The 25,631-nt window shown below is 35.8% G+C and overlaps 5 protein-coding genes across 6 annotated transcripts; 2 read left to right on the top strand and 3 right to left on the bottom strand.

Annotated features, from left to right (window-relative positions):
- The first annotated feature begins 3,904 nt into the window (after positions 1-3,904).
- SULTR3;4 (sulfate transporter 3;4) lies at positions 3,905-7,571 on the top strand. The gene is made up of 13 exons (XM_023691674.2): positions 3,905-4,337; positions 4,556-4,604; positions 4,691-4,898; positions 5,006-5,177; positions 5,410-5,475; positions 5,586-5,699; positions 5,779-5,895; positions 5,999-6,125; positions 6,222-6,508; positions 6,578-6,768; positions 6,860-6,945; positions 7,026-7,102; positions 7,195-7,571. Exons 1-13 carry the CDS (start codon positions 3,990-3,992, stop codon positions 7,336-7,338), a joined length of 1,986 nt encoding a protein of 661 aa, XP_023547442.2. The 5' UTR covers positions 3,905-3,989; the 3' UTR covers positions 7,339-7,571.
- Positions 7,572-8,040: 469 nt separating this feature from the next.
- Positions 8,041-11,110, bottom strand: LOC111806384 (structural molecules protein). The gene is made up of 3 exons (XM_023691676.2): positions 10,183-11,110; positions 8,766-8,992; positions 8,041-8,501 (listed from the first exon to the last, which is right to left on the bottom strand). Exons 1-3 carry the CDS (start codon positions 10,404-10,406, stop codon positions 8,494-8,496), a joined length of 459 nt encoding a protein of 152 aa, XP_023547444.2. The 5' UTR covers positions 10,407-11,110; the 3' UTR covers positions 8,041-8,493.
- Positions 11,111-11,712: 602 nt separating this feature from the next.
- MFP1 (MAR binding filament-like protein 1) lies at positions 11,713-16,202 on the bottom strand. The gene is made up of 4 exons (XM_023693283.2): positions 15,814-16,202; positions 14,188-14,231; positions 13,956-14,096; positions 11,713-13,769 (listed from the first exon to the last, which is right to left on the bottom strand). The coding sequence occupies exons 1-4, from the start codon at positions 16,097-16,099 to the stop codon at positions 12,045-12,047; spliced, it is 2,196 nt and encodes a 731-aa protein (XP_023549051.2). The 5' UTR covers positions 16,100-16,202; the 3' UTR covers positions 11,713-12,044.
- A 1,003-nt stretch (positions 16,203-17,205) lies between these two features.
- LOC111807164 (uncharacterized) lies at positions 17,206-19,226 on the top strand. 2 transcript variants are annotated; one of them, XM_023692755.2, is made up of 2 exons: positions 17,206-17,358; positions 17,622-19,226. In XM_023692755.2, exon 2 carries the CDS (start codon positions 17,898-17,900, stop codon positions 19,062-19,064), a length of 1,167 nt encoding a protein of 388 aa, XP_023548523.2. In that variant the 5' UTR covers positions 17,206-17,358; positions 17,622-17,897; the 3' UTR covers positions 19,065-19,226. The 2 variants fall into 2 exon arrangements, with proteins under 2 accessions (XP_023548523.2, XP_023548522.2); XM_023692754.2 differs by having other exon boundaries at positions 17,212-17,517.
- Positions 19,227-19,746: 520 nt separating this feature from the next.
- Positions 19,747-25,322, bottom strand: LOC111806792 (heat shock 70 kDa protein 15). The gene is made up of 10 exons (XM_023692251.2): positions 25,143-25,322; positions 23,252-24,481; positions 22,645-22,863; positions 22,461-22,556; positions 22,166-22,378; positions 21,185-21,379; positions 20,935-21,081; positions 20,664-20,813; positions 20,451-20,581; positions 19,747-20,254 (listed from the first exon to the last, which is right to left on the bottom strand). Exons 2-10 carry the CDS (start codon positions 24,419-24,421, stop codon positions 20,053-20,055), a joined length of 2,523 nt encoding a protein of 840 aa, XP_023548019.2. The 5' UTR covers positions 24,422-24,481; positions 25,143-25,322; the 3' UTR covers positions 19,747-20,052.
- Positions 25,323-25,631: the final 309 nt, after the last annotated feature.

The following is a 25,631-nucleotide window of genomic DNA, read 5'->3' as shown; positions in this document are numbered from 1 at the left end:
CGGAAAAAATCATTAATACTCTTGTAAACTTATCAATATTCTATTTATTAAATTTAATATTATCTCAAATATTAATGATGTGACTAAATATTAGTGGTATTAATGTGGAGCATTTCATAGTGTTTGATATTCCCCATTTTTTTTATTTGCCATGTTGCCAAATTGATAATTATATTAAATTTTATTATTTATATTTTAAATTGAGAAATTAAATAACAAATATTTGCATAAATCATAATTAATGTGATAAAATCATTCTCGTAAATATTACTCCATTTATATTGAGTTATAATAAACTAATTAATTTATTATTTAATTTAATTTAATTTATATTATTCTAAAATAGATATACTAATATTTATATTTGAAATTCAGAAATTAAAATGTTACAACCTAACAAATCCCACTCACTCAAATAACTCAAATCTTTTGACAAGACTGCTACTTGTAAAAAGAAAATTAACAAAATTAAAATTAATTTAATATTCAATTTTTCGACGCTATATCATTGAAGATTGTACTAAAGATAACACAAACAAACGTCACAATCTTTATAAAGATAAATTAATTATCGAATAAAATTTATATTTATATAATAAATTATCTCGTATTAAAATAGACCGTACGAATGTTTCACAAATATTTAATTAGTGAAACGACTTAATATAAAAGATAAACAATTATAAAAATTATAAAATTAAATGTAATTATAATAAATATATGTATATTAAATATAATTATATTATTTAAAAAGGAAAATAAATTAGCAAATGTTTCCATTTTGATACACTTTCTTCAAAACAATCATTTCGACCGTGTCGTCTATTTATGACGTCAGGTAAAATCAGTCAAATAATAAAGATTATAAAAATTATAATTATAAGTTTTAATATTTTCGAAACTGTATAATTAGTGACTTTTACCTGTTTTTTTACACCAAATTTGGTGGTGGTGAGTGACGTAATAATTTATCTTTAAAATATAATTCTATCGATTTAGATTATCTAATCTAAATCATAAAAGTTGGGTGATGTTGGATTGTTTTTCGGTTTATGTTAGATTAAATTTTTAAAAAATAAAAAAAAATTGGATTGGTTCGTGGGTTGACACTGTTGAATGATGGAAGTCCCACATTGGCTAATTTAGGGAATGATCACGGGTTTATAAGTGAGGAATAGTAACTCTATTGGTATGAGGCATTTTGGGGAAGCCCAAAGCAAAGCCATGAGAGCTTAGGCTCAAAGTGGACAATATCATACTATTGTGGAGAGTCGTGTTCGTCTAACATGGTATCAGAGTCATGCCCGAACTCCAAAAGAAAAGAAGGAGGCAGTAAAAAATGACTAAGACTCCGAAGAAGTCGAGTCTCGATTAAGGGGAGGTGTTGGATGATGGAAGTCTCAAAGTGGACAATATCATACCATTATGGAGAGTCGTGTTCGTCTAACAGACACGACTAACCCTACTTTTGAAATTATTATAAACATTAAAAATATTTAATATTTGAAATTTATTTATTAGATACAATAATTTTAGAAAATAAAAATAATGGGAAATTTCATTTTCACCGAATAAAGGGTTGGGATAAAAAGGAACATAATTTTTTTAAAAAAAAAAACAAAACCGACGGTCCAGATTCAGTACCCCTCTGGTTTATTGGATAGACGTATTCACCTCAATTTCTTTTTTTTAGTTAAAAGAGAAGAAAATATTCCATTAATCGTGTTTAAATGTTTATAAATTAAGCAGTTTATTTGGATTCTTTTTTATTATTATTTTTTTCTTTTTTACTTTATATTAAAATATGGAATTTCTCGAAGCTAACGTCAAACCCAACTAAAACATATTTTAAAATTTTAAAATATAAAAATATAAAAATATAAAAATATAAAAATTCTCCCCTCTAAACATAAATATCTCCTCAATTATAAATATAATTTCAACTATTAAAAAATACATTTATTAATTCAGTACAACACGTAAATAAAAAATACATGGATGAATCGAAACCACATTTAAATGAGAGCGATCTTGATCATCAGATGAATAAGAAAGATTTAAAATAATTAAAAATCACTGCCTCTGTACACATTTTTTTCAGTGGCTCAATTTTATTTGGAGAGTAAATAATGCGACCATATTACATGAAAATATTAAGATCATCAGATACCGATAAGCTTATAATATATTTAATATAATTTTGAATTCACATATAACCCTAAGTTTAGCCAATTAAACAACATTCTATAAAATACCAAAGCTAAGGCTTCTGATTGCTTCCAAACTTTAATTTATAATCACATTCCAAAGTGCTTTTAAATTTAATTATAATGTAATTAGAGCATCCTAATTTTTGCATAATTTAAATTCACTGAATCTTTCAAATATGGCCTTTACTGACCCACTAGACTATTTTTAAAGGTATTAATTTATTATTAATTATGCTAAGAGAATAATTATTTTTTTAAATACATATATTATTTTCTTTTTAAAAGTTTAAGTGACCTTTCGTGATCGTTTTTAAGCTAAACATTAACTCGAGTAGAAAAATTAATATTGTAAATTTTTAATATACATTAATATAAAAAAATATTTTTTTTAATTTTATATAGCCTCTAATTTACAATTCACGACCTTTTTTAAGTACATTATTTGCTGAAAATGAGTAGAAATAGGAGCGTTAAAAAAATCCAATTATCAAAACAATTTAATCAACCAAATCCAATCTATTAAGTTTGGATTAGGTTATGAATTAAATTTACGTTCGATTGGGTTCAAATAAATAAAAATTATTGAATTAATTTATGAATTTCAATTGTTAAACTAAGCAAACATAAATTTATTAATTTTAAAATATACATTTTTATAACTATTTTTATTTTTTTTAATGGCTCTTAAAATTGAATTTTAATTTAAATATAATTGAATTTAAGTGATAAATTTTAACAAAAATATTTAAAAATAAATAAATAGATATAAAAAGTGAAAATTACTCAAATTAGGAAGGAAATGACGAAATTACCCTCAAGGAAAAAATTAATTTTAAAATATACATTTTTATAACTATTTTTATTTTTTTAATGACTCTTAAAATTAAATTTTAATTTAAATATAATTGAATTTAAGTGATAAATTTTAACAAAAAATATTTAAAAATAAATAAATGGATATAAAATTGAAAATTACTCAAATTAGGAATGAAATGACGAAATTACCCTCAAGGAAAAAAATAATTTTAAAATATACATTTTTATAACTATTTTTATTTTTTTTAATGGCTCTTAAAATTAAATTTTAATTTAAATATAATTGAATTTAAGTGATAAATTTTAACAAAAATATTTAAAAATAAATAAATAGATATAAAAAGTGAAAATTACTCAAATTAGGAAGGAAATGACGAAATTACCCTCAAGGAAAAAATTAATTTTAAAATATACATTTTTATAACTATTTTTATTTTTTTAATGACTCTTAAAATTAAATTTTAATTTAAATATAATTGAATTTAAGTGATAAATTTTAACAAAAGTATTTAAAAATAAATAAATGGATATAAAATTGAAAATTACTCAAATAGGAATGAAATGACGAAATTACCCTCAAGGAAAAAATAATTTTAAAATATACATTTATATAACTATTTTTATTTTTTTTAATGGCTCTTAAAATTAAATTTTAATTTAAATATAATTGAATTTAAGTGATAAATTTTAACAAAAATATTTAAAAATAAATAAATGGATATAAAATTGAAAATTACTCAAATTAGGAATGAAATGACGAAATTACCCTCGACATGCAGGAAAAAAGCGACCATCGAGTAACTGCCATTTGTGCTAAGAGCATAACCACCTCTCTTCCCGTTCTTCTCCTTTTCTCACCTCTATAAATAGCGATACTCTCTTCATTTCTCCTCAAAGCTTTCAACCACAACCGCCCAAAATATAGCGTTTACTACTAAACTTAGCTCTTAATTTCAACCCGGCATGGGAATCGGTTCCAATCGAGTTGAAAACTTCGAATGTCGTGAAACGGTGTTGACGATTCCGGCGGAGGCAATGCCGCCGTCGCCGCCGCAACAGGAGGAGGAGGTTCACAAAGTTTGCTTGCCGCCGAAGCAGACTACCTTTCAGAAACTCAAACACAAGCTATCGGAGGTGTTCTTCCCCGATGATCCGTTCTACAAATTCCAGAATCAATCGTGGTTAAGAAAAGTGATTTTCGGCCTTCAATCTCTGTTCCCTGTGTTTGAGTGGGGCCCTGATTATACCCTAGCTCTTTTCAAATCTGATATCGTTTCTGGTCTCACAATCGCTAGCCTCGCTATTCCTCAGGTATGTCATGCGAATTGAAATCTGTAGAATCGTGTTCTGAAGATTAGGCTAGGCTGGGGGATTTTAGCTTAATTCGACTGGTTTTTATTTATGGAAATGTAGTTTGGTTTTTTCGAACTTGGTCAAAATTAAGCCCTCATTCTGGCTTTAATTTAATGCGTTTGTTTGTTTTAGCCTTTAGAAAAAGTGATCTCCATTTTTTGTTTCGATTTCTGTAGGGAATAAGTTATGCGAAACTTGCAAATTTGCCTCCAATCATCGGATTATGTGAGTGTATCTTCTTCAGTGAAATCTATTGTTTCAATACTAAACGAAATTGAACCAGCAGTTAAATTTGATTTGTTTCATTGCAGATTCAAGTTTTGTGCCTCCGCTGATATATTCTATCCTTGGGAGCTCTAGACATCTTGCTGTTGGCCCAGTTTCAATTGCCTCTTTGGTCATGGGATCGATGATTACTGAGGCAGTCTCTTATAACGAACAGCCTACTCTCTATCTTAAGTTAGCTTTCACTGCTACCTTCTTTGCTGGTGTGTTCCAAGCATCTTTAGGCTTGTTAAGGTATAAAACAAAGCACAACCAAAAGGGAAGGATTGAAATCCCATGAATTTTCTCTGTTTCTGAGAGTACCTTTCAATTCATTGATTTTGGCTTTCAATTTGTTACAGGTTAGGATTTGTGATTGATTTTCTGTCAAAGGCTACTTTAGTTGGCTTTATGGCTGGTGCAGCAGTCATTGTGTCATTGCAACAACTCAAAGGGTTGCTTGGAATTTCCCATTTCACCTCCAAAATGCAATTGATTCCTGTCATGTCTTCTGTTTTTCACCGCAAAGATGAGGTAAGCCGTTGCTTGCAGCCTTATAGGGTGGGAAAAGAGACGAAGGAAACAAGTAACTATAAAGTTCTTATAATTGAGCAACCGAAACTTTTACTGTATTCAAATTTGATATCAATATAGTAAGAATCTTGATTTGTATTGCATAGTTGAAGATATCTTTCAAGGGTTCTGTTTTGATATTCTAGAGTTTTGAGGTATTTCAACTGATGGGGTCTTTCTAATTAATGTGCAGTGGTCCTGGCAAACTATTGTTTTAGGCTTCATTTTCCTACTCATTCTTCTAGGAACAAGGCATATCGTAAGTGTTATATCATTACTGTGATCTATGTTTCCATAATGGCTCTTTCTTGGCCTTAATGCAAGAAATGGGTTCTCTAATTTGTTTGATCATTACGTGAATTGACACAGAGCATCAAGAAACCAAAGCTTTTCTGGATATCAGCAGCTGCTCCACTGACATCAGTTATTTTGTCCACTCTTTTAGTCTTCCTTCTCAGAGAAAAAGCTCCAGGAATCTCAGTGGTACGGATTGACATTCTTTAACTTCAAGTTCTGTGCCCTGAAACTGATACCATTTTCGCTTTTGGTTCTCTCTTAATAGATTGGTCATTTGCCAAAGGGTATCAATCCTCCATCACTGAACATGCTGTACTTTACTGGTCCTCAATTGGCACTTGCCATTAAAACTGGCATTATAACTGGAATTCTCTCGCTCACCGTAAGTTCTTGATTCAGAAGAGATTATAGGTTCTGAATTTGGTTACTTCTCCTAATCCGCATGCCTGAACGATCCTATTTCACGTTGTTTCTACAATATTTAGGAAGGAATTGCCGTAGGAAGAACGTTTGCTGGTTTGAAAAACTATCAAGTAGATGGGAACAAAGAAATGATGGCCATTGGTTTTATGAACATGGCTGGATCTTGTTCTTCGTGCTATGTCACTACAGGTGTTTGTTGCCTTCCTATCTAACCTTCTCTATGAAGTTATTTGATGTTACAGCTTAAATTGTTCTTAACTCTTCGGATCGGGATTGATGTTTCAGGATCGTTTTCTCGGTCCGCTGTGAATTATAATGCCGGGGCACAAACAGCAATTTCAAATGTTGTGATGTCTGCAGCTGTGCTCATAACATTGTTGTTTCTGATGCCACTGTTCCATTATACTCCAAATTTCATCCTAGCAGCCATCATTATAACAGCAGTAATTGGACTAATTGATTACCAAGCAGCCTGTAGGTTGTGGAAAGTTGACAAGCTTGATTTTGTAGCTTGTGTTTGTTCTTTCTTCGGCATTCTTTTCATCTCAGTTCCAATGGGTCTTGCCATTGCAGTAAGTTTCCTCATCGACGTTAGTTTATCGAACTATAAAGTCGTGTCATTAACACGTTGGAATTTTCAGGTTGGAGTTTCTGTGTTCAAGATTCTTCTGCATGTCACCAGGCCAAACACCATAGTTTTGGGGAACATTTCTGGGACTCAAATATTCCAAAACCTTGACCGATACCGTGATGCCTCGAGGGTGCCTTCGTTTCTCATTCTTGCCATTGAATCTCCAATCTACTTTGCAAATTCAACATACCTGCAAGAAAGGTGAGCTCTATATAACATAAAAAATGTGTATATCTTGTGGATGAGTCTCCTGAATCATTTTACCAATAACACATCCATATGTCCTGTGCAGGATTCTTAGGTGGGTTAGGGAAGAAGAAGAGCGGGTAAAAGCGACGAACGATAGCCCATTGAAATGTGTAATCCTAGACATGACGGGTATGTTAAGAAGCCTTTTTTTTTTTCGAGATTATCGTGCCTAAATGGTTTCGCTCATACTTGTCATATGGTTTTCTCAGCTGTAACATCCATAGACACAAGTGGTATAGAAACAATATGCGAGCTTAGAAAGATGTTGATGCAAAAATCACTGCAGGTATGACCCATGTGGCTAGAACAGCTTGCATAACAAAATGTTTTCCATGAAACTTCTCACTAATTAGACATTTCTGTATTCGTTTTCTTTAGTTTGTGCTTGCAAATCCGGGTGGAAACGCGATGGAAAAACTGCATAAATCAGACGCCTTGGAACGGTTCGAGTTTAACGGTCTCTACCTCTCGGTTGGAGAAGCTGTGAAGGACATTTCTTCTCTATGGAAGAGGCTGCCATAACTTATATCTTACTTGGAAGCTATCATAGAGGGAAGAGTCTGTAAGAAACAAATTACCACCGGCCGATTATGAAAACATATTCCACCCTTTAGCTAGCAATCAGAAGAGGCGATGAAATGTTTTCAATCTTTGTTTCTTTCTTGCTCTTTTCTTCACAACGAAGCTAACGCCCCAAAAGTCCGAAATACCGAAATATTTAACGATCAAATAAGATATATGCTGATTCCAAACTACATTACTGTATTCAAAAGTTAGACCAGCAAAAGGAATCCCAAAAGACTGGAATATAACGATCAAATATGGTCAAAACAAACGACCAATCGGAGCTAAATCGAACATTGACCAGACAATTTTTTAAGATTGTGATTCAAAAGCCAACAACAATAAGATTCTTATAGCTATAATAAACCACAATTGTTCTTCAAAACAAACAAATAAATAAAACAGCTTCGTCAAGATTGCACCGTTCTTTTTGGCTGTTTGTGCAAATCTGATTGTTTACTACTAGCTTACGCTTTGACCCGAGTAGCATGGGGCATGTGGAATCCCGTGTGAATCGGGAAAGACCACCTTGCAAGGCTATAAAAGCCTTTACAAGATGCTCTCAACCGTAAGAAGAACGCATACTCAATCACAAAAAAGGAAAGCAATAATGGCGATAATGGAGGCGGCCTTTTTATCAAAAGGCAATACAAGAAAAGATAAACCAACAGAATTCTCCTTTAGTTTACAAATCAAATTTTCATTATATTCCAAACTAAGCTGTAGACTCATCTGTGTGAAGAATTAAAAGAATAAAAGCAACCAACGATATCTTCTTTAACCATTAAAACAAAAAAGGAATAAAGCTCATATAGCCATTGGAAGTGACACCCTCCCTCTCCTTTCCCCAAGGTAAAAAAAGCTTCCTGGATTCATATGTAAACCTTCCACTAATTCAAAACACTAGTTCATCATAATCCAGAGCACCGATCTAGGTTATATTTCGATACTTACGACCAATCGTTCATATCTCAAAATAGTTCCTCTTCCTTGATGCTAACTTGATCTGGGTTTTCATCAGCTTTATCCACTAGCTACGCAAATTTAATAAGATAGGCCACCAAAAAATCACACACATGAAGAGGTGGTTCTTGCAATTTGACTGTTACTTGCTCAGACATCTGCACCAAAATATGCACAGTGATCTTAAACAAGAGGACCATCTTTTCCCAAAAACTAAACAGTAACCCTTTGGTGTACAAATCAGAGCATGTTAACTCAACTGCAAAGCCTAGCATAGGATAGAGGCTAACATGAATTAAAAATTTTGTACTAGCATGTTTTGTTTTGGCAGTCATGTTAGTTAGTACTATGAATTGTGAATTCCAACAATATGAATGTCAAAGAAGATTATTTGTTAATTTCTTCGAGGAAAGAAGCCTTACTTGAACGCAATCGTGTTATAGGAATTTCTCGCAGTTCACGTTTGATGCACAGATATTCACCCAGCAAAGACATCACTACAAGCCCAGTACCATTCACAACCCACCATGTCATTGAGGACGGCCACCCTCCATAAACGATACAGATGAAAAGATGGAGTATATAGAGTGTGGCTGCAAAATCTAAGCACTTCTTTGCTCTTTCAATCAAATAAACCAGATATACTGCTCTGCATGACAAGAAAAAATGTAATGGTGAGAGCAGCTGACACGAGTTTTGTATAAACAATATGAAAAACGAAGAAAAAAAGATTAAAAAATGGTTACTTTTGGAACCATTTACAAGGAAAAATAAACAAACACTATAGAGTGCTGCTCAGGGAAACATTTGACAGAAACAATATCTATTAGTTGGTAGTGCTCCAAAACTATGTTGCTATCCTTCAACCACCCCCGGCCCCCAATCCATCGCCTACACGTTCTAAACGAAAAATCCAAGGAAGGAAAACTGCCAGCATCTGCCCAGAAATTGAAATAAAAAGCATGACACCATCCACTGTCTACATATTCAAAACAACGTATACTCTGTTCGTAGATTTTCTATATGTATGGTTGATCATCAGCAATTTAAATAGAAATTATAACAATTAGACCTAACAAACCCAAAATGTTGAAAACGTGAATTTCTATGATAGTAACGGACTACGATTAAAAGGGAAATAACAACATATTTCTCCAAATCGGCTAATAGGGATTTAGGAGATGGGAAATCAAGAAAAAAAAAGTAGCTAACCAGCTAGTACATACGCATGGACCTTAATTGAAATTCACATCAATTGCTGACAGAACAATAAATAGGATACTACAAACCATTAAGAAACAAACTTCGGACACCAAAGAGTTATCTGCAGTTATAGTTTACCACAAAAATTGCCTCATTACATAACGTAGAGATAAAAAAGCAAACATTAATATGACATTCAAAACAAGCCATTTTCATGGTTAACAATCAAAACCATTTCAGCGAGGGTGATTATTCTATTCAATATCTAAATAATCTAACAAAGTGCAGCGGCCCAAGCCCATCTGTAGCAAATATTGTCCTCTTTGGACTTTCCCTTTCGAGCTTCCCTCAAGATTTTAAAATGCATCGGCTAGGGAGAGGTTTCCACACCCTTATAAAGAATGCTTCGTTCTCCTCCCCAAACAAAGTGGGATCTCACACAAAGGCTCCATAAACTACAACTTCTCCAAACCAAGGGTAATGTTATATTAACATGCGGCTAAGTAGATTTAACCTTTAATAAATAAAGCTGGGTAGACAAACACGTTTGAGATTTATCAACTATTCCTAACCATGCATTGTAAATAAACATAATACCAAACATTATGGGGATGAAAGCTAAAACAGTTTTCTTACCCAGCAAGCGCACTTAGCAGGAATGAAGCAATAACACACCAACCAGTGGCTGTAGAAACGGTTATTGTAGCATAATCAAAGAAGTAAACAAGGCTGATCCGAGAAACGCGTGTACCGACTAGAGTCGCGATCAATATACCAAGAGTGAGGTAATACAAACATTGAAGGCAAACAATTTGGGCAACGATGAGCCAAGGGTCCCATACAACTGCACCATAGAACATGACTCCAACAGTCAGTCGATTCTAGCTCCTTCTCAATTAGTATGCTCTAACCTAAATTGACCAGAACCCCAACTTTTTTCAGTATAACTGAAATACAAATTACAAACGATTTCCCAATGGTTAAAGCGTTCTCTACGCTATCTATCGCTTTCACACTCCCGAATTAACAGTGAAATTCAAGAGATCCCTATTTCTCTTCGTGAAGCTGTACATCCATTCGTTAAAAAAAAAAAAAAAAAAAAAAAAACCCTAAAATCAAGAATCCTCCCGCTAACTCTGGCACGAGAATTCAACGATCTCGTTTCATTCGATCTGAATCAAGCAAATCTTAAATCCACGCATACTAAAATCACAACAGCATATAACTACAGATGATTCAAAATCAAAGAGAGAAACAAATCACAATTCCCTCACGAATCCAACCCCAGAAACCGAATAAATCCGAATTCGCTAACACAACGAACGCATCGCAATGCCGTCTAACCAGAAAATAAGAATTAGATCAAGTCTGAAACATAAAGGCATCAATCTTGAGATCGAGATGAGACAAATTGAAACACCCGGCAGCAAAATTCAGGATTCCGGACAAAGTTCCTTCACCCTTCTCTTCTTCTGATAGCTCGGTCGTGTCCGTGCCGCTTGTGATGAAAATTCTTTCGTCCAGATGCGCTACAGTTGTAATGTAAAATCGTAGTTTCCATTACTTCCATAATTAAAATGGTATTATATATTGATTATTAGTTTAAATCACAGTCGTGGTCCCCACATTTTAGTAATTTGACAATATATATATATATATATATATATATATTATTATTTTAATTTCGAGAGTTAATTTTTTTTAATAATTACACAAAAATATTAACTTTTTTTAATTTTGGGAGTAATTTTTTAAAATAATGGAAAAAGCATATGTTAAAATGTTTTGAATTATGTTAAATTGGAATATATATAAATTTTAATATTTTATTTTAAACCTAATGATAATCAAAGTTTTAAAAAAATTTAATAGTTAAAAAAAAAAATAGAAACAGACCCATTTGTATATTTTTATTTTTTTTATATCTTGATAAGATTCTACGCTACATATTTAGATTTAAGAACGTTTTATTATATTTTTTTAATTTTAAAATATTATTTTTAAGATTTTAAGTTACGATTCAACCCGTGGTTATTAACCATAGATTACTTACGAATCTTTGCTTTATATGCAAGTCGTCTCGGATGGATGTTATAAAGTTTTGAATTTAATAATTATATAATTGGGAAAGAAAAAAAAAAAAAAATCATGATCAAGTATGATCCATACAAAATAATGGAGCTACTGATACCTGTTATGGATCCACCAAAGTTTTACATCCAGGCTTGTCTAATTATACATGGCAAGCTTCACACAATCATACCTCCTCTCTGTTTCTTTCAGCAACTTACCTCTTGAACTTCAATACATTGTGTGTGAAACCATCATGCGTTCGGTACCAACGATGGTGAACGACATCTCGTGACTTGCTGCATTATTGGTAGCATACAAAGGGCCATGGCAAGGAACAAATCAATAGCACCTGGTTGGGGAAGAGAGTAACAGGATAACAAGATGTTTGAGGGGTACGAGCGGAGACGGGTTAGTGTAAACGACACTCAGGACAGTTCTTTATCCGACGGAGTAGTCGACTTTCTCCTCCTGACAGTTCTCTTGGCGACGGTGACTTTGGCCTTGCCTTCAGCTTCAGCATTTGGCTGTTGCTGGTTGGTTTTATTTGATGATTTGATTTCACGCCGGAGCCTCAATATCTCACCCTTTGCAGATGCCAAGTCTGCTTCTAGTTTCTTCGCCATGTTCTCGAAACTGTCCCTTTCTTTTCCGAGTTTCATGACGATGTTATGGGCGTCTTCCAAGTTTTCCTGTGCTTCAATGGCGGCGTTCTTTTGATCTGTGACACTCCTGCGAAGCACTTCTTTCTCGTCTTCGAGATTCGTCACGTGGGAATTCGACTTCTCCAATTCTTTAGAAAGTAACAATGCATTGCGGTTCATCTCATCAAGTGACTTGATTGCTTCTTCCAAATCTGTTTCAAGACACTTTCTTGCTTCCTTGTCCTTCACATTTTGCTTCTCCAACGTTTGGATTTCTTTGTTAAGAGAAACAACTACTTTCCTTTCTTCTTCTAAATCGTTACTTATAGTTTCGGCTTTTCGATAGGCATCATCCAATTCCTTCTGTAAACCATTGCGACTTTCGATGACGACCGCGAGCTCACCGGACATATTCTTTAACTCTTCGTTCGTTTTCGTGAGAAGTTCCTTGGTTTCTGAAAGCTCATTGGCTAAGATTTCACCATTTTGTTTTGCCTCTTCAAACTTGCTTTGAAGTGAATTTCTAACTTCATCAGATTCAGCCTGCAGCCTAGAAACCTCAGACTCGAGTTCTGAGCACTTACGTTTCGACTCCTCTAACTGGTTTCCGAGATCGGAAGCCTGATTTCTCGACTCGCTAAGATTCCCTCGAGCAACTTCCAATTCATCTTTCAGTATTTGTGCATTACTTGATTCTAATTCCAGCTTCTTTCTCAAAACGTCTCTTTCCTGTGTCAGATCATCAATTCTTGTTTGGTTTCCATGTACTTCTTTGACAGCAATCTCAAGTTTTTCCTGCAGTTCCTGAATCTCCTGTTCTCTATCTCGTAAAAGTTCAGCATCTAACGACGCCTTCTTTTCGGCAGATAATTTCAGACGATCGTATTCATCGTTTGCATTTTCCAACTTTCTCATGTAATCATCTCTCGCGATGACCAAAGAAGGTACATTTGCGTTTAATTCATCCACCATAGAAATCTTTGTCTCAAGTTCTTCCTTATTGTTCAGAAGCTCGTCCTTTAAACGTTGAATCTCTAAACGGGCAGCATCCAGTTCGTCCTTTGCTCGATCGTACGAGGAAATCAAGTTCTTCAATTCACCTTCCTTTTCTGCAAGGGAAGAATTGATCTTTTGAATGCTATTCTCCTTATCCTCAAGCTCCAAACCAAGCAAGTTAACCCTTTCTTGTAGAAGTTCAATAGATTCGAGACTTTCTTGCAGTTTCGCTTCAAGCGTATGCTTATCTTCCTCGGCCTTCGACAGGTCATTTTGTAGGCTACTAATGCAAACATTAAGCTCTTCTATTTTCCCCTTTTCATTTCTTAACTCTTGTCCCAAGCGTCCAATGGTAAGATTGGCTGTATTTAGTTGGTTCACCAAAGAAATTTGCTCTTCCTTTGCCTTCCTTAATTGATTTGTACGTTCTTCCTGTTCATTCAGTAACTTTGCTTCATAGCTTCTCCTCATTGAAATAATGGAAGATTCCTTCTCTTTCAGTTCAGCATTCATCTGTGAATTCAAATATTGGTACCATAATCATTACAGAACAAAGAACACAGAACGACGTAAAACCGCCCCCCGCCCCCGACAGAACTCCTCAGCTAACCACATTCTTGTAGTGTGCAAAAAAAGAAAAGAAGAAACAAGGAGGAGAGAATATGCTGAAAATATTTGGCAGGTGAAGAATGAGCTTACAGATTCTAACGCCCTATCAGCGGCAATTTTCTCTTTTCGAGCTATTCCATAGAGTGATCCGAGCACCCCCGAACCGAAAACTCCAATTACGTTGAGTAAAGGTACAAAAGGATTTGATGGTTTCTCTATTTCGGCCGCAAGCTGTCCCAAAATAAACAAAAAAATATTAAGAAAGTTTCGGGAATATCAATCAAATCAACCATATTTTTGTAAATTAAGCAAAGATTCAGACCTCTATATTTTCGTTCCCTTCTTGAGCATTTACCTCAGTTTGCTCTGCACAGATCAAGTAGGTGTGTGAAGATTAAACAATCGATTGGTACCTATGTTTGAAAATCAATGGATCTGAAACTTGATATCACAACAAACTTCATCACAGCTATAAGTGATATTGATGCAGATTTTTAAACAATATCTGACTTCTTAAAAGCATACATCTAATTCAGAAAAAGGCATCAAATTTACTAACAAATCAACACGCAAAATATGGATAGTCTTGTTGTCTACAACTTTGCATCAGGGCCACCAATTGAATAATGAAAAACAAGGAGCTACTATTCCAAATAAACTCTGAATCTTCTTCTAGGAAACAAAATCAGTCCATAAATATAATCTATTCGTATTAGAAACAACGAATCTCCACAATGATATAATATTGTACACTTTGAGAACAAACTCTCGTGGATTTGTTTTGGGTTTTCCCAAAAGGCCTCATACTAATGGAAATGATATTAATTACTCGTACTAATGGAAATGATATTAATTACTCATACTAATGGAAATGGTATTAATTACTTTTAAACTCGTGATCTTCCCCTTAATTAGTCAATGTGAAACTACTCCTCCCAATAATGCTCAACAATCCCCCCTCGAACAAAGCACACTATAGAGCCTCCTGAAGTCTCCTTCTATGGAGCCCTCAAACAACTTTCCCTTGGTTGAGGCTCGACTCTTTCTCTAGATCCCTCGAACAAAGTACACCCTTTGTTCGACACTCGAGTCACTTTAACTACATTGTTGAGATTCACAACTTCTTTGTTTGAAACCTGAAGATTCTATTGACATGACTAAGTTACGGGTATGACATACCATGTTAAAAACAACGGACCTCCACAATAATATGATATTGTTCACTTTGAGCCTAAGCTCTCGTGACTTTACTTTTAATTTTCCCAAAAAGCCTCAAACCAATAGAGATAGTGTTCCTTACTTATAAACTCATGATCTTCCCCTTAATTAGCCAATATGGGACTACTCCTCCCAATAATCCTCAACGATCCCCATTTGGTATATATAAACACTACAGGAAAAGGTTAAATTCATAGTTACTGAGTTTGAACGAACAAAACTTAACTTATATTTCGTGGCTAACACATTGGAATTAAACAACAAAATTTCAGGAGTCAATAATTAATAAAGAACCACACTGCAATCACCAAATCAAGCAAGTAATATACACAATAAGGGAAACAAAGATATCCACCATACAGCTACCTAATTGAGTTATTGCTCTAGAACTTCATACATCAGAAAATTTACAAGTGCCACAAAAATTGAACTCCTAATATATAAACTGAGAAAAATCTGTCTAATATAGAAGAAAAACTCCAGATGTTCCCCATAGACTTAATGAATCCATCAGAATTTCCATAAACAGAGCTATCTATCAGAAATTTCTTCGTTTGATATGCAAGCTGCCTTCATAATCATAATATTGTTAACTAACGAAACGCGCGTAAATTCATTGGACTATCATTTTCACAAATGGTTGAAATTAAACCTAATCAAATTGATACTCGTCTCGTCCAATTCCAAAACAACCACATTGCAAAAAGAACAAGCAACGGGACCAATTTACCTTGAGCCGAACTTTCAAGAGCTTGAGCCTTCAATTGCAGAATCGGAAAAATTGAAATACCGAGAAACAGAATCGCCCTCCTCTTGCACAATCCATCATCGTTTAAGTAATTGTTTCGCTCCACAGCCGCCGGTACTCCGATTTTCTGTCTTGCCGCTGCATTCCTTGAGGTGAGCGAATTTGATTGCGAAGAACACGAAGAACAAGGAATCGAAGAAAATGGAAAGCGAGAAACATGAAGCGGAGCCTGGAAAAAGCAAGTGCTTCCCATTGCAAAGCCCATCATCGATTTCACAGTTCTATCTTCCACTTTATTTCCCTTCCAAGATAATTGAAGACGAACCAGAAACCTTCTTGTTTTTCCTATCCCTCGCGCCCCCACCCTCCTGCAGCGGGCTATGCCTCGCCGATGGTGAAATGACATTAATACCCTTCTTGGATTCTTTAAATTACACTGCTCCCCCATTGGCTACGGCCGTTAAACTTCCATGTCACTTTCGTAATTTCATACCGATTAGTGGTTCCACGTGGATAGTAAGAACGTGACATTTGGCATTTCTATTTAACCACTAAGAACAAGCCACGTAAGAAAAAGATCTACCTTATCCACAACCAGCTCGTTTTATGTTGCCAGGTCACTGCTTTTGTCTCCTTGAAAGGGGAAAACAGCAAAAATACCAACATTTTATTTAATGTTGTTGTTCGAGATTGGACTTCGCTTGAATTTGACTGATATCACTTAAAAATTTAAACTTAAGCGGGTTCGAATTACATTAATTTTATCATTTCAAATGTTGATAGTTCAATCAATAATTATGAAATTTTAGAATAAAAACGAGTATTTTTTCATGCTAATTGTACTTTAGGGTAATCATATGACCTAATAACCTGATCAATCCAGACTAAACAGCTCAAACATAAATGTCGGGTTGTGTTATATTTTTTTTAATTTGGGTTAGGTTGAATTTTTGAAAAATCCCAAATTCGATTCCGTCTGCAAGTTGACTTTTTTTCAGTCAGAATTCAACTCTACCCTATTTTTAAACCGATCTTGATGTGGTGTGACTTGTAAATGTGTGATATTTTAATGTATGAGATTCTAGTTATTAATATAATATATATAGTGGATAATTATATCGTGTGTAATATATATATATATATATAATAATAATTTAATAATAGAGACTGGATTAAATTATGGAACTGATTTTATTATTAGGATAATATAATATTTTAACCTAAAATAAAAAAGGAGTGGCCTCCAAAGGGCCCAGGCCCAATAAGATTCGAAATCCAATTTCGGCCCATTAATCAACAAATTTACGGCCCAATGGAAACGAGAAATTGGTCTGCGTACGTTAGCAGCAACCTTATTATATCTCCGTGTCTCACTCTCTCATCTGAACTGTCCCCTTGTTTGCTTCGAAGGCTTTATTCCTTCATCTATCTCGGATTCCTTTCGAGCTCCAGTTTTGAGAACAAGAACAAGCTTTAGCTGAATCGCGCAGTTGCAGAACTCTTCGATTTTCCACCTCTTTGCTCGAGGTAAGAGCTCGTGGTCTGATATTCTCGAAATTTTGGTTCATCTTTGAAATTAGGGCTTTTGGAGAACAACGAATCTTCGTATTGTTTGACGTTTCAATCTTCCGTTCGAATTGGTGTTACGGAGCTATGTTTGTTCGATAATATCCTGGAGTCGAGAAGGTAGAGGAGTTAGATATTGCTTTCTTTTTTTTGCCCTCTCTTATTGTGGATGAATTAGGGTTTCTAGTATATTAAATTATTTTCGGATCTCGGATGAGACACAGGGGATCTGGAGGAATATTTATTTCCGTCTGTCGGGGTAGAAGCTCGAGGTTCTTGCTGAAGATTATTGATCCAAGACGGGTTTATGAGAATTAGGGAGTAAGGTTATTTGTGTGGTCGATTGATAAGAAATATGTTATTTAAGAACGGAGGAAGCCTTTTTTGTGTTCATAATCGCAGTTTGGTTATCTGAAAATGTGGATTTTGGTATAATTTGAAAAGTGGTTGGATTTCTGAGGGGACTAGCTCTGAGATTTTCTGTTGTTGTTTGATCTCAAATGGACAACGGAGAAGAAAAATATCCTTTGTCCGAGCGTTACAGTGGGAACCATCGGGAAAGTTATGGTTCTCTACCACGTTCGAAGATTCCTCACCGGGATGCTTCTTATTCAAGGCCGGTCGCCAATCAGTATGTAGATGATGACGTTGAGGATGACGATGAAGAGGAGGAAGGACTGGGTGATGAAGAGGATGAAAATGATCAGAACAATGGTTTTGCTCACACAAGTGAAGAAGTAGACGATGGCGATGATGAGGATGATTTTGATATGGATGAAGACAACAAGCAGAACAATACTGTCAAATTGGATGATGTTGATTTGGAAAGACACCCGAAGAAGCGGCGTCTGAAGAATTTGGTATCGAATTATGAACTTGCTCCTCGTATGCCAGCATCATCATCTGCGACTATGGCACAAAAATCATTTGTTGGGGGCAGAAATTCATTGACAGATTGGAATGAACACGAAACAGTTGTTCTTCTAGATGCCTGGGGCGAACGGTTTCTTCAACACGGGAGGAAAAGTCTCCGATCTGAGGAATGGCAAGAGGTTGCTGAGAAGGTGTCTGAGGTTTCTAAGATTGACAGGACTGACACACAATGTCGAAACCGCCTTGATACGTTGAAGAAGAAGTATAAAAAGGAAAAATCCAAGTCAACCGAAATGAGTGGATCTACAAGCAAATGGGTTTACTTCAAGAAAATGGACATGTTAATGTCTTCACCCCCTAACCAAGGTGGCCTCTCATGCGGGTTAGATTCGGGAGAGTACGTGTTCATGAACCCTAGAGCTTATCTGAACCGTGCAAATGGGTTCGATGAGATGAGAGACAGCCCTGATAATTCAGAATCGGATGATTGTGAAGACGATGAACTGGACGGGCTTCCCCCTAAGAAAAGAATGCACGGGAGGAACAATGATGATGGCTCTTCATTCAGAATGCTAGCTGACTCCATTCACAAGTTCAATGAAATTTATGAGAAAATAGAGAGCAGCAAAAGACATCAAATGATGGAGTTGGAGAAGATGAGGATGGATTTCTTAAGAGATTTGGAGCTACAGAAAAGGCAGATTATGGAGAGCGCCCAGGCAGAGATCGCGAAACTTGGGCAGGGTGGCGACGACGAGGAGTACGGTGCCTCCGCCAAAAGTGCCAGTGGTTAATGTAATCTTAATGCAAAACTTGGGCAGGGCGGCGACGAGGACGAGGAATATGTTATTCAGCTGTCTGTATAAATACATGGGAGGCCTCTACCCTATTATTCATATTAGATGGAACCGTTCTTACTTTTGACAACAATAATAGAATTACAGGATTATTATTCACTTCCGTTCTCTTTTTTCTCATTACATGTTCCTTCTCTCGCTGCCAGAGTTTACTTGGAATTTGCAGGTTTGAGGCCTTCGAAGTTCCATGAACTATCTTACGGGCCAATAAATAATGTAGTTTGTGATTGGTTATTCTGTAATTTCCCAATAGTTTGCATCTTCACTTTATTTTTTATATTTATTTATTTACATTAATGTTCAAAACTACTACCCTGTGAAATTTTCTCATTGTTTCTCTCCTATACAAGAAGTCAGAAGTCAGGTAAGAAGTCGAAGTTTAAACTGTTCATACTGGTTCGATCTACATAAGAGGCGACTAGAATTAGAATGATATTCAATCTATTTCCGGTCTCAATGAGGTAAGAAATCAGAGTCGACGTTTAGACCACTATCCTTTCAACACCCCAGCCCAGCAAACTTGCTTTTCCCAGCTCCCTCTAACAAGTAAATAAGCCATTTTGTCATAATGGAGATGATGATTTGAAGCAGGAAGATGGTTAATCAAAGATGAAAGAAATGAGCAAAAATTGTACATTTAATAATTCTTTTGGAGTTCAAAATGGTATAGGAAGTAGTGCAGGAAAGATGAGTAATAGGCTCAACATTTCTCTGAAAATTTTGCTTTTGAGAAACCGGATTGATGGTGAATACTCGCTCCGGCAATAAAAGAAAACCCCTAGCAAAAACAACAAAATACAAAACGCTTCACAACTGATTTCACAAGTCACATACATGGGCAAGCTTTCATCGAGACATTTCATTTTTTTCCAGCTCCACAACAGTTCGCAATAAATAATAAAGCAAGGCATTCCAGCAGAAGAGATTAAGCAGCACTTGTAGGTTCGGATTTTTCTGTCTCCATCTGATCTATAGAGGCTGAGGGCACCTCAGTCTCACCGCCTGCCTTCCCATTCGGGGTTGCGCTAGCACTGGCATCTCCCTGTTGCTGCTCACTGCCTTGAGGAGCTGGGGGAGGTGTTTCGGGAGCAGCTGGCTTGGGTTTCGTCATTATCGGTCTACAAAACCTGCAGAATGCCATTCCAACACATGAGAAAAACCGATGAGCATACGAACAATGCCGTGGCTTCGCAGGTAACAATACTGTTTCATGGATAGCATGCTCAAGTTGGATGCAGATATGCCCTATTTTCAAAGGGAGCAAGCGGGGGCAAGGTGAAGAAAACTAATCCAATGTAGATATATCCGAAAAGGATCACTAACCTGTCGAGTGTTTCGGCTTTCTTTCTCACATCAGCAGAAAAGAGGACAGGTGTTGCGTGTTTAGGTAGCAAGTCTTGGTGCTGCTTCTTCTCTCTTAACCAGGCCTCTGCTTCCACACATTCATTCAACACCTGCAGATTATTTTGATTAAGGGAACGTATGTTACACAATCACTCAAACCTAGAATTGCCTGGAAGAGATTGAAACAAGTACCTTCTGTTTCTCAGAGATGTCGATGTGGTCAAATTTTGGATCTGCTGTCACTGCTGCTTCCCTGTAACTATTGATGCAGTAAACAAGTTGATCAATCACAGTTCCTCTCTCCATGTGCTCTTTGAAACGCTCCTCTATCGGGTCACCTTGCTGCAATCATGTTCAACATCAGAATGCAGCCAAAGATCACGCACAAAATAAGGACAGAATATCTTGTAATGATATTTTCTTCCTTCTAAGGGAGGTCAGAAACTTGAGATATATCACTTACTTTCTTCAACTCCTCAAGTTTTGCAATGTAGACTCCCTTTGTTTCATCCTCCCCATCTTCATACAGCCAATCTTCAACCTCCTGAAGTCTGGCAGAAAGCTCTTCTCTTTGTGAATCAGTGACGAATTCCTGGTATTTATCGTGCAACTGGAGAAAGAAAAAAAAAACAGAGACAAAAGACATTCGTCAGTTGAAGTGTAAATTCAATACTGAGGGAACTCATAATAAAAAAACAGGTGTTGTAGCTTACTTTGTTTCTCATTTCGTACACATATGCTTCGACAGCATTTTTCTTCTCTTTGGTTTCCTCCATTACCCGATCCTGTAAAGCCATTTCAAACTCCTTTTCCACTGCCTTTTGGACATCAGCTGCTGCCAATCCACCATAAACCAATTCTACCACGGGGATGTTGGTTTTCTTTACCTTCTTCTTCGGTGCTTCAACCTGAATGACAAAAGATTAGCTAGTGTACTTGTTGACAAGAAATCAGCTAGGTGCTTCAACCTTTATCGTACTACAATACAAGAACCCCCTTCCCACAAAAACACTAGTGTACTTGTTGCATCAAACATGGAACACTATTTCAAGAGAAGGTAGTCCAACTCAAGTTGGGACTCTTAAGACTATTTAGTTACTCCCCCCAAAAAAATCATGATATTAAATTTATACAATTTTTTAAAAAAATTAACTTGATTGAATTTGGTTTTGATGATAATGAAAATTAAAAAGAAACATTAATCAAATGTGAAAAAAAGAATGACGCACTATTTCAGAACCTTCAATTGATTATTCTACACACTGAAATCTGAAAGCCGTATGCATATATTAATTCCCCAAATTTTGAGAGGGAAAGGGGAAAATGATTCAAGAAATTGTTGATAGAATTGACAAATTGTATACCGTTTATCCAATAAAATTATAAGCGCTTTAATAAAAATGAAATATACTTGTTAAGTGAAAGTGAAAAAAAAAAAAATCGGAACCATAATGACGAAATAAAATGAAAAGAGAGAAAAAGATCTCGAGAAAGATAATAGTAAATTAAAAAGTATGACTTAGGGAAATCAAACTGAGAAAAGAAGGTAGAGTTTAATCAGTCATAGATCTTCTCCAACTTGTTACTGTGCTAAGAACATGTAATCAGACTGTGCGTGGTTCCTATATTTAATTATCTATATATAATATTAGTGACCTTACTAGATAGAGATGTAAAGAATCAGAGCTACTCACCTTGGAATCCGTCTCCATCTGCACAGACTGGTCTCCTGACTCTACACTGCCGTTTTCAGCTCCAGCATCTGTGTTTCCCTTGGCATCTTGCATGTTAACATCGTTCTCATTAGAACTGGGAGGAGCCGCAGAATCAGCAGGAGCTTCATCAGTCTCCATTTTAGCTGACTGTTCTCTGGTGACTGGAACCTCTATTTCCTCCTCTTCTAACAGCTAAACATACAGAAATCACCGCTCAGAGAAGATTGAAGGCAAACATAGACAACAAAGTAAGGAATAAAGATCCGTGACTTACTGTTGCTGATTCAACAGAAACAATTCCATGCAAATTAAGTCGAGCCTTCACCTTCACCTTTGCCCTTCCAGCTTTTGAAGTTTGAAAAGGACCAATCTGGAAATGCACATTACCAACAATTCAATCTCCATGACTACATAATAGCAAATGCTTAAGCTACTCAATTTTTATGGTTAACCCTTACCGTGTATGTACTGATCTTTGCTTGCTGATCAGAATCAGTATAATGAACATCAACACTAAAAGTGCCAGACCTATAAAATGTAAGAGCCTTGACACTGGGTATGGGATTCCCCTTCGGGAAAACAACAGTGCTCTGCTGATTGTCCACTGCTCCATTTTGAGAATCTGAAGCAGCACCTTTCCAGGAAAGAGCTATGGAAAATGGGAAGTTCTCATTTACCTTCAAAAGGGCAAACCCACGAATCAGGAGGGAAAATGCCAAAAAAAAAAAAAAAAGAAAAAAGAAAAAAAAAAAGAAAGAAAGAAAGAAAAAGAAGGTATCCAGCTAAGTATTTTTCGCAGACTTCACACGAAGATGCATTTTAAAAGTCTTGCTCAATCGCAGAAATAATCGACTCCAAAAACTACAGCTACCAATTTATAATTCTCGGTACAATAATTGTACTTCCATGTTACATAAAAGTTCATAGAAAATGTTGTACATAAGAATGAAGATGCACAGTGGGAGTAAAATAAATCTTTGTACTCAAATGTAAGACTAAGAGCATTTTGAGTAAGAGGAGAGTTCTAATAGAAAAGTTTGATTGTGGTCCAATCTGTGTTCTTACCTGAAATTCTCGCACTTTAAATGTGGGACTCAGGATTGCGCACTGAAGGGCACAACCTCTAGCAACACACTCGCTTGCATTCATAGTACGCCTAGGCTCCTTCTTGAAGAAGTCGGTCAATATTTTAATTATTGCTGGCACACGAGAACCTGAACCAACAACTTCAACTATGTGAATATTATCAACGGTAAGACCAGCTTCTGCAAGAGCTTGCTCCAAAGGTCCTTTCACACGTTCTAATATAGGAATGCTTATTTGTTCAAATTCCTCCCGCTTAATGATTCCTCTCACATCCTTCTCATCCATCAAACATTCTATGTTCAAAGGTGCCACAGGGTTTGCACTAAGAACTTTCTTAAGCTTCTCACACGCAGTTCGGAGCCTAAGACAAGCCCTTGCATTCTGATAAACATTTATTTTGTACTCATCCTTGAACTTTTCTGCAAAGTGATGAAATAACACCTCATCAAAATCTCTGCCACCAAGAGACTGATCAGATGAATGGGCCAACACTTTCAATTGCCCCTTCTTAAAGCCTGCAATGCACACTTGCATGCTTGCATGTCCAATATCAACAAATGCCACATTCAACTGGTCATTTTCAGGCAAATCAGTTTTATATATACCATAAGCCAAGGCTGTTGCAGTCGTTTCGTGTATCAATCGAAGGGGATGCAACCCAGCAATTGTAGCTGCATCCAATACAGCCCTTCTCTGAAGATCAGTGAAATAAACTGGGATTCCAATGCAGCAGTCAGCCACTGCTGAGTTGAGATTTTTCTCAGCGATACCTTTAAGATTCGAAAATAGCATCCCCAAAACCTGGGTTGGGGTAAACGTTTTTACTTCACCCAGGTAGCGCACGTGAACTAAAGGAAATCCATCAGGCCCTTCTACTACAGAAAATGGCAATGACTGAAGATCCTTCTGCAATCCAGGATCAGAGAATTTCCGCCCAATCAATCTCTTAATCTGATAGATTGAATTCTTGATGTTCATCATAATGGACGCTGCCCCAGCTGTCCCAATAAAGCGCTGCTTGTCCCCAAAGCTGACAATACCTGGAGTTTCCCGCTTGGATTCATCATTGAGAACAACATCAATACCTCGCTGCCTTGCAACAGCTACAATGCAGCTCTCGTTACCAAAATCAAAACCAACAACGCTCATCTTGCAAAAGATTGAACCGGTGTGTCAAAAACAGTCGGTCTGTCAAGAAAAAACTAGAACCTGAAAATATTAATGAATGTTGTTATTATCAAGAAAAATATTTGCAATCGTTCTTCCTTAAAAAACACCGTACCAGTGATCATTATAACGAGTATTATTATCGTGCATATTTTAGTGTAACTTGTTCGCAGGAACTATAGTAGTAGCAAATCAGTACGCCATCTTGCACATTGGATTGGACAAACTCGTTCAAATAAAATTCAAACAAATAAATGAAACAAGAAGCACTACAGCCACGATCCAACTAGAGCAATCCGTTCATTTCATCGTATAACTCGAGTCCGTATACACCGAAAGACTTACTATCACGCCAGTATGTGGCCAACATTTCAAGAGACGGATCAAACAACGAAACTACACAACACATTAAATACATGAAATAACCACCAATAAGTAACATATCAAACTAGGTCGAGATGCTTCAACCAGTAATTAAAGCTAATAACATCAAAAAAAAGTGAAGCAACAAATCCATTTCCGCAAAACGGTAATACAAGCACAATTCATATGAAATTACAACACACCGAATCTGAACTACACAAACCAAAAAAACGCAAACAACTTCAAAATGCCCGAATCGACGAAGCAAAAGTCTCAGATCTACAACTCGATAAATCAAGAAACCCTGAATCAGATACAATATCAGCGTACGGAAACAAACCTTCGAAGTGATCGGAGGAGCAAGAAACAAGAGAAGAAAAAGATGACAGATTGAATTCTTGGGTTCTGGAAGTCTCCACAAGACCGCGATTACACACGAAGACAAGTCGCGCGAGGTGCCAGGAGAGAACTTATAAAGGGCTACGTACCACTCTTGAGGGCTTTCGGTGGGATTTTGAAGTTTACTTTTAATTTTCGTTTTTTTATTTTATATTATGCTTTCTCAATTTTATTTTATTTTATTTATTTATTTTTTAATTATTCATTGATTCAATGTGCAGCCCTTAGAATTGGAACGGTCGAGGTCCTAGAATCGTCTAGAGCGATATTAAAATTCTAGAAAGTTCTAGACGCACTGTGCCTTTCAGATTCCTCGTTTGTTGTACGCTGGGCTGGGCCGGGCTCCGCACTTGGAGACATTCTTGGGCCCAGCAGGCTCAACATTATTTTATTCTTTTTTTTATTATTATTTGTATAATTTAATTTATAT

Source organism: Cucurbita pepo, chromosome 12, assembly GCF_057944985.1.
Source record: "Cucurbita pepo subsp. pepo isolate OVF chromosome 12, ASM5794498v1, whole genome shotgun sequence".
NCBI lineage: Eukaryota > Viridiplantae > Streptophyta > Magnoliopsida > Cucurbitales > Cucurbitaceae > Cucurbita > Cucurbita pepo.
This window is presented reverse-complemented; position numbering and strand designations above follow the sequence as displayed.

What these genes read in the sequence shown, in the direction of transcription:
- MFP1 (XM_023693283.2), bottom strand. Translation starts at nt 16,099, where the DNA reads ATGATGGGCTTTGCAATGGGAAGCACTTGCTTTTTCCAGGCTCCGCTT. An exon ending in AAGGGAACGAAAATATAGAG is followed by an intron (nt 14,097 to 14,187) that starts GTCTGAATCTTT and finishes ATTTTGGGACAG; the next exon opens with CTTGCGGCCGAAATAGAGAA. An exon ending in CTGATAGGGCGTTAGAATCT is followed by an intron (nt 13,770 to 13,955) that starts GTAAGCTCATTC and finishes TTGAATTCACAG; the next exon opens with ATGAATGCTGAACTGAAAGA.
- LOC111806792 (XM_023692251.2), bottom strand. Translation starts at nt 24,421, where the DNA reads ATGAGCGTTGTTGGTTTTGATTTTGGTAACGAGAGCTGCATTGTAGCT. An exon ending in TTAAAGTGCGAGAATTTCAG is followed by an intron (nt 22,864 to 23,251) that starts GTAAGAACACAG and finishes GCCCTTTTGAAG; the next exon opens with GTAAATGAGAACTTCCCATT. An exon ending in TGTACGAAATGAGAAACAAA is followed by an intron (nt 21,082 to 21,184) that starts GTAAGCTACAAC and finishes TTCTTTCTCCAG; the next exon opens with TTGCACGATAAATACCAGGA.
- LOC111807164 (XM_023692755.2), top strand. Translation starts at nt 17,898, where the DNA reads ATGGACAACGGAGAAGAAAAATATCCTTTGTCCGAGCGTTACAGTGGG.
- LOC111806384 (XM_023691676.2), bottom strand. Translation starts at nt 10,406, where the DNA reads ATGTTCTATGGTGCAGTTGTATGGGACCCTTGGCTCATCGTTGCCCAA. An exon ending in CTGCTAAGTGCGCTTGCTGG is followed by an intron (nt 8,993 to 10,182) that starts GTAAGAAAACTG and finishes CTTGTCATGCAG; the next exon opens with AGCAGTATATCTGGTTTATT.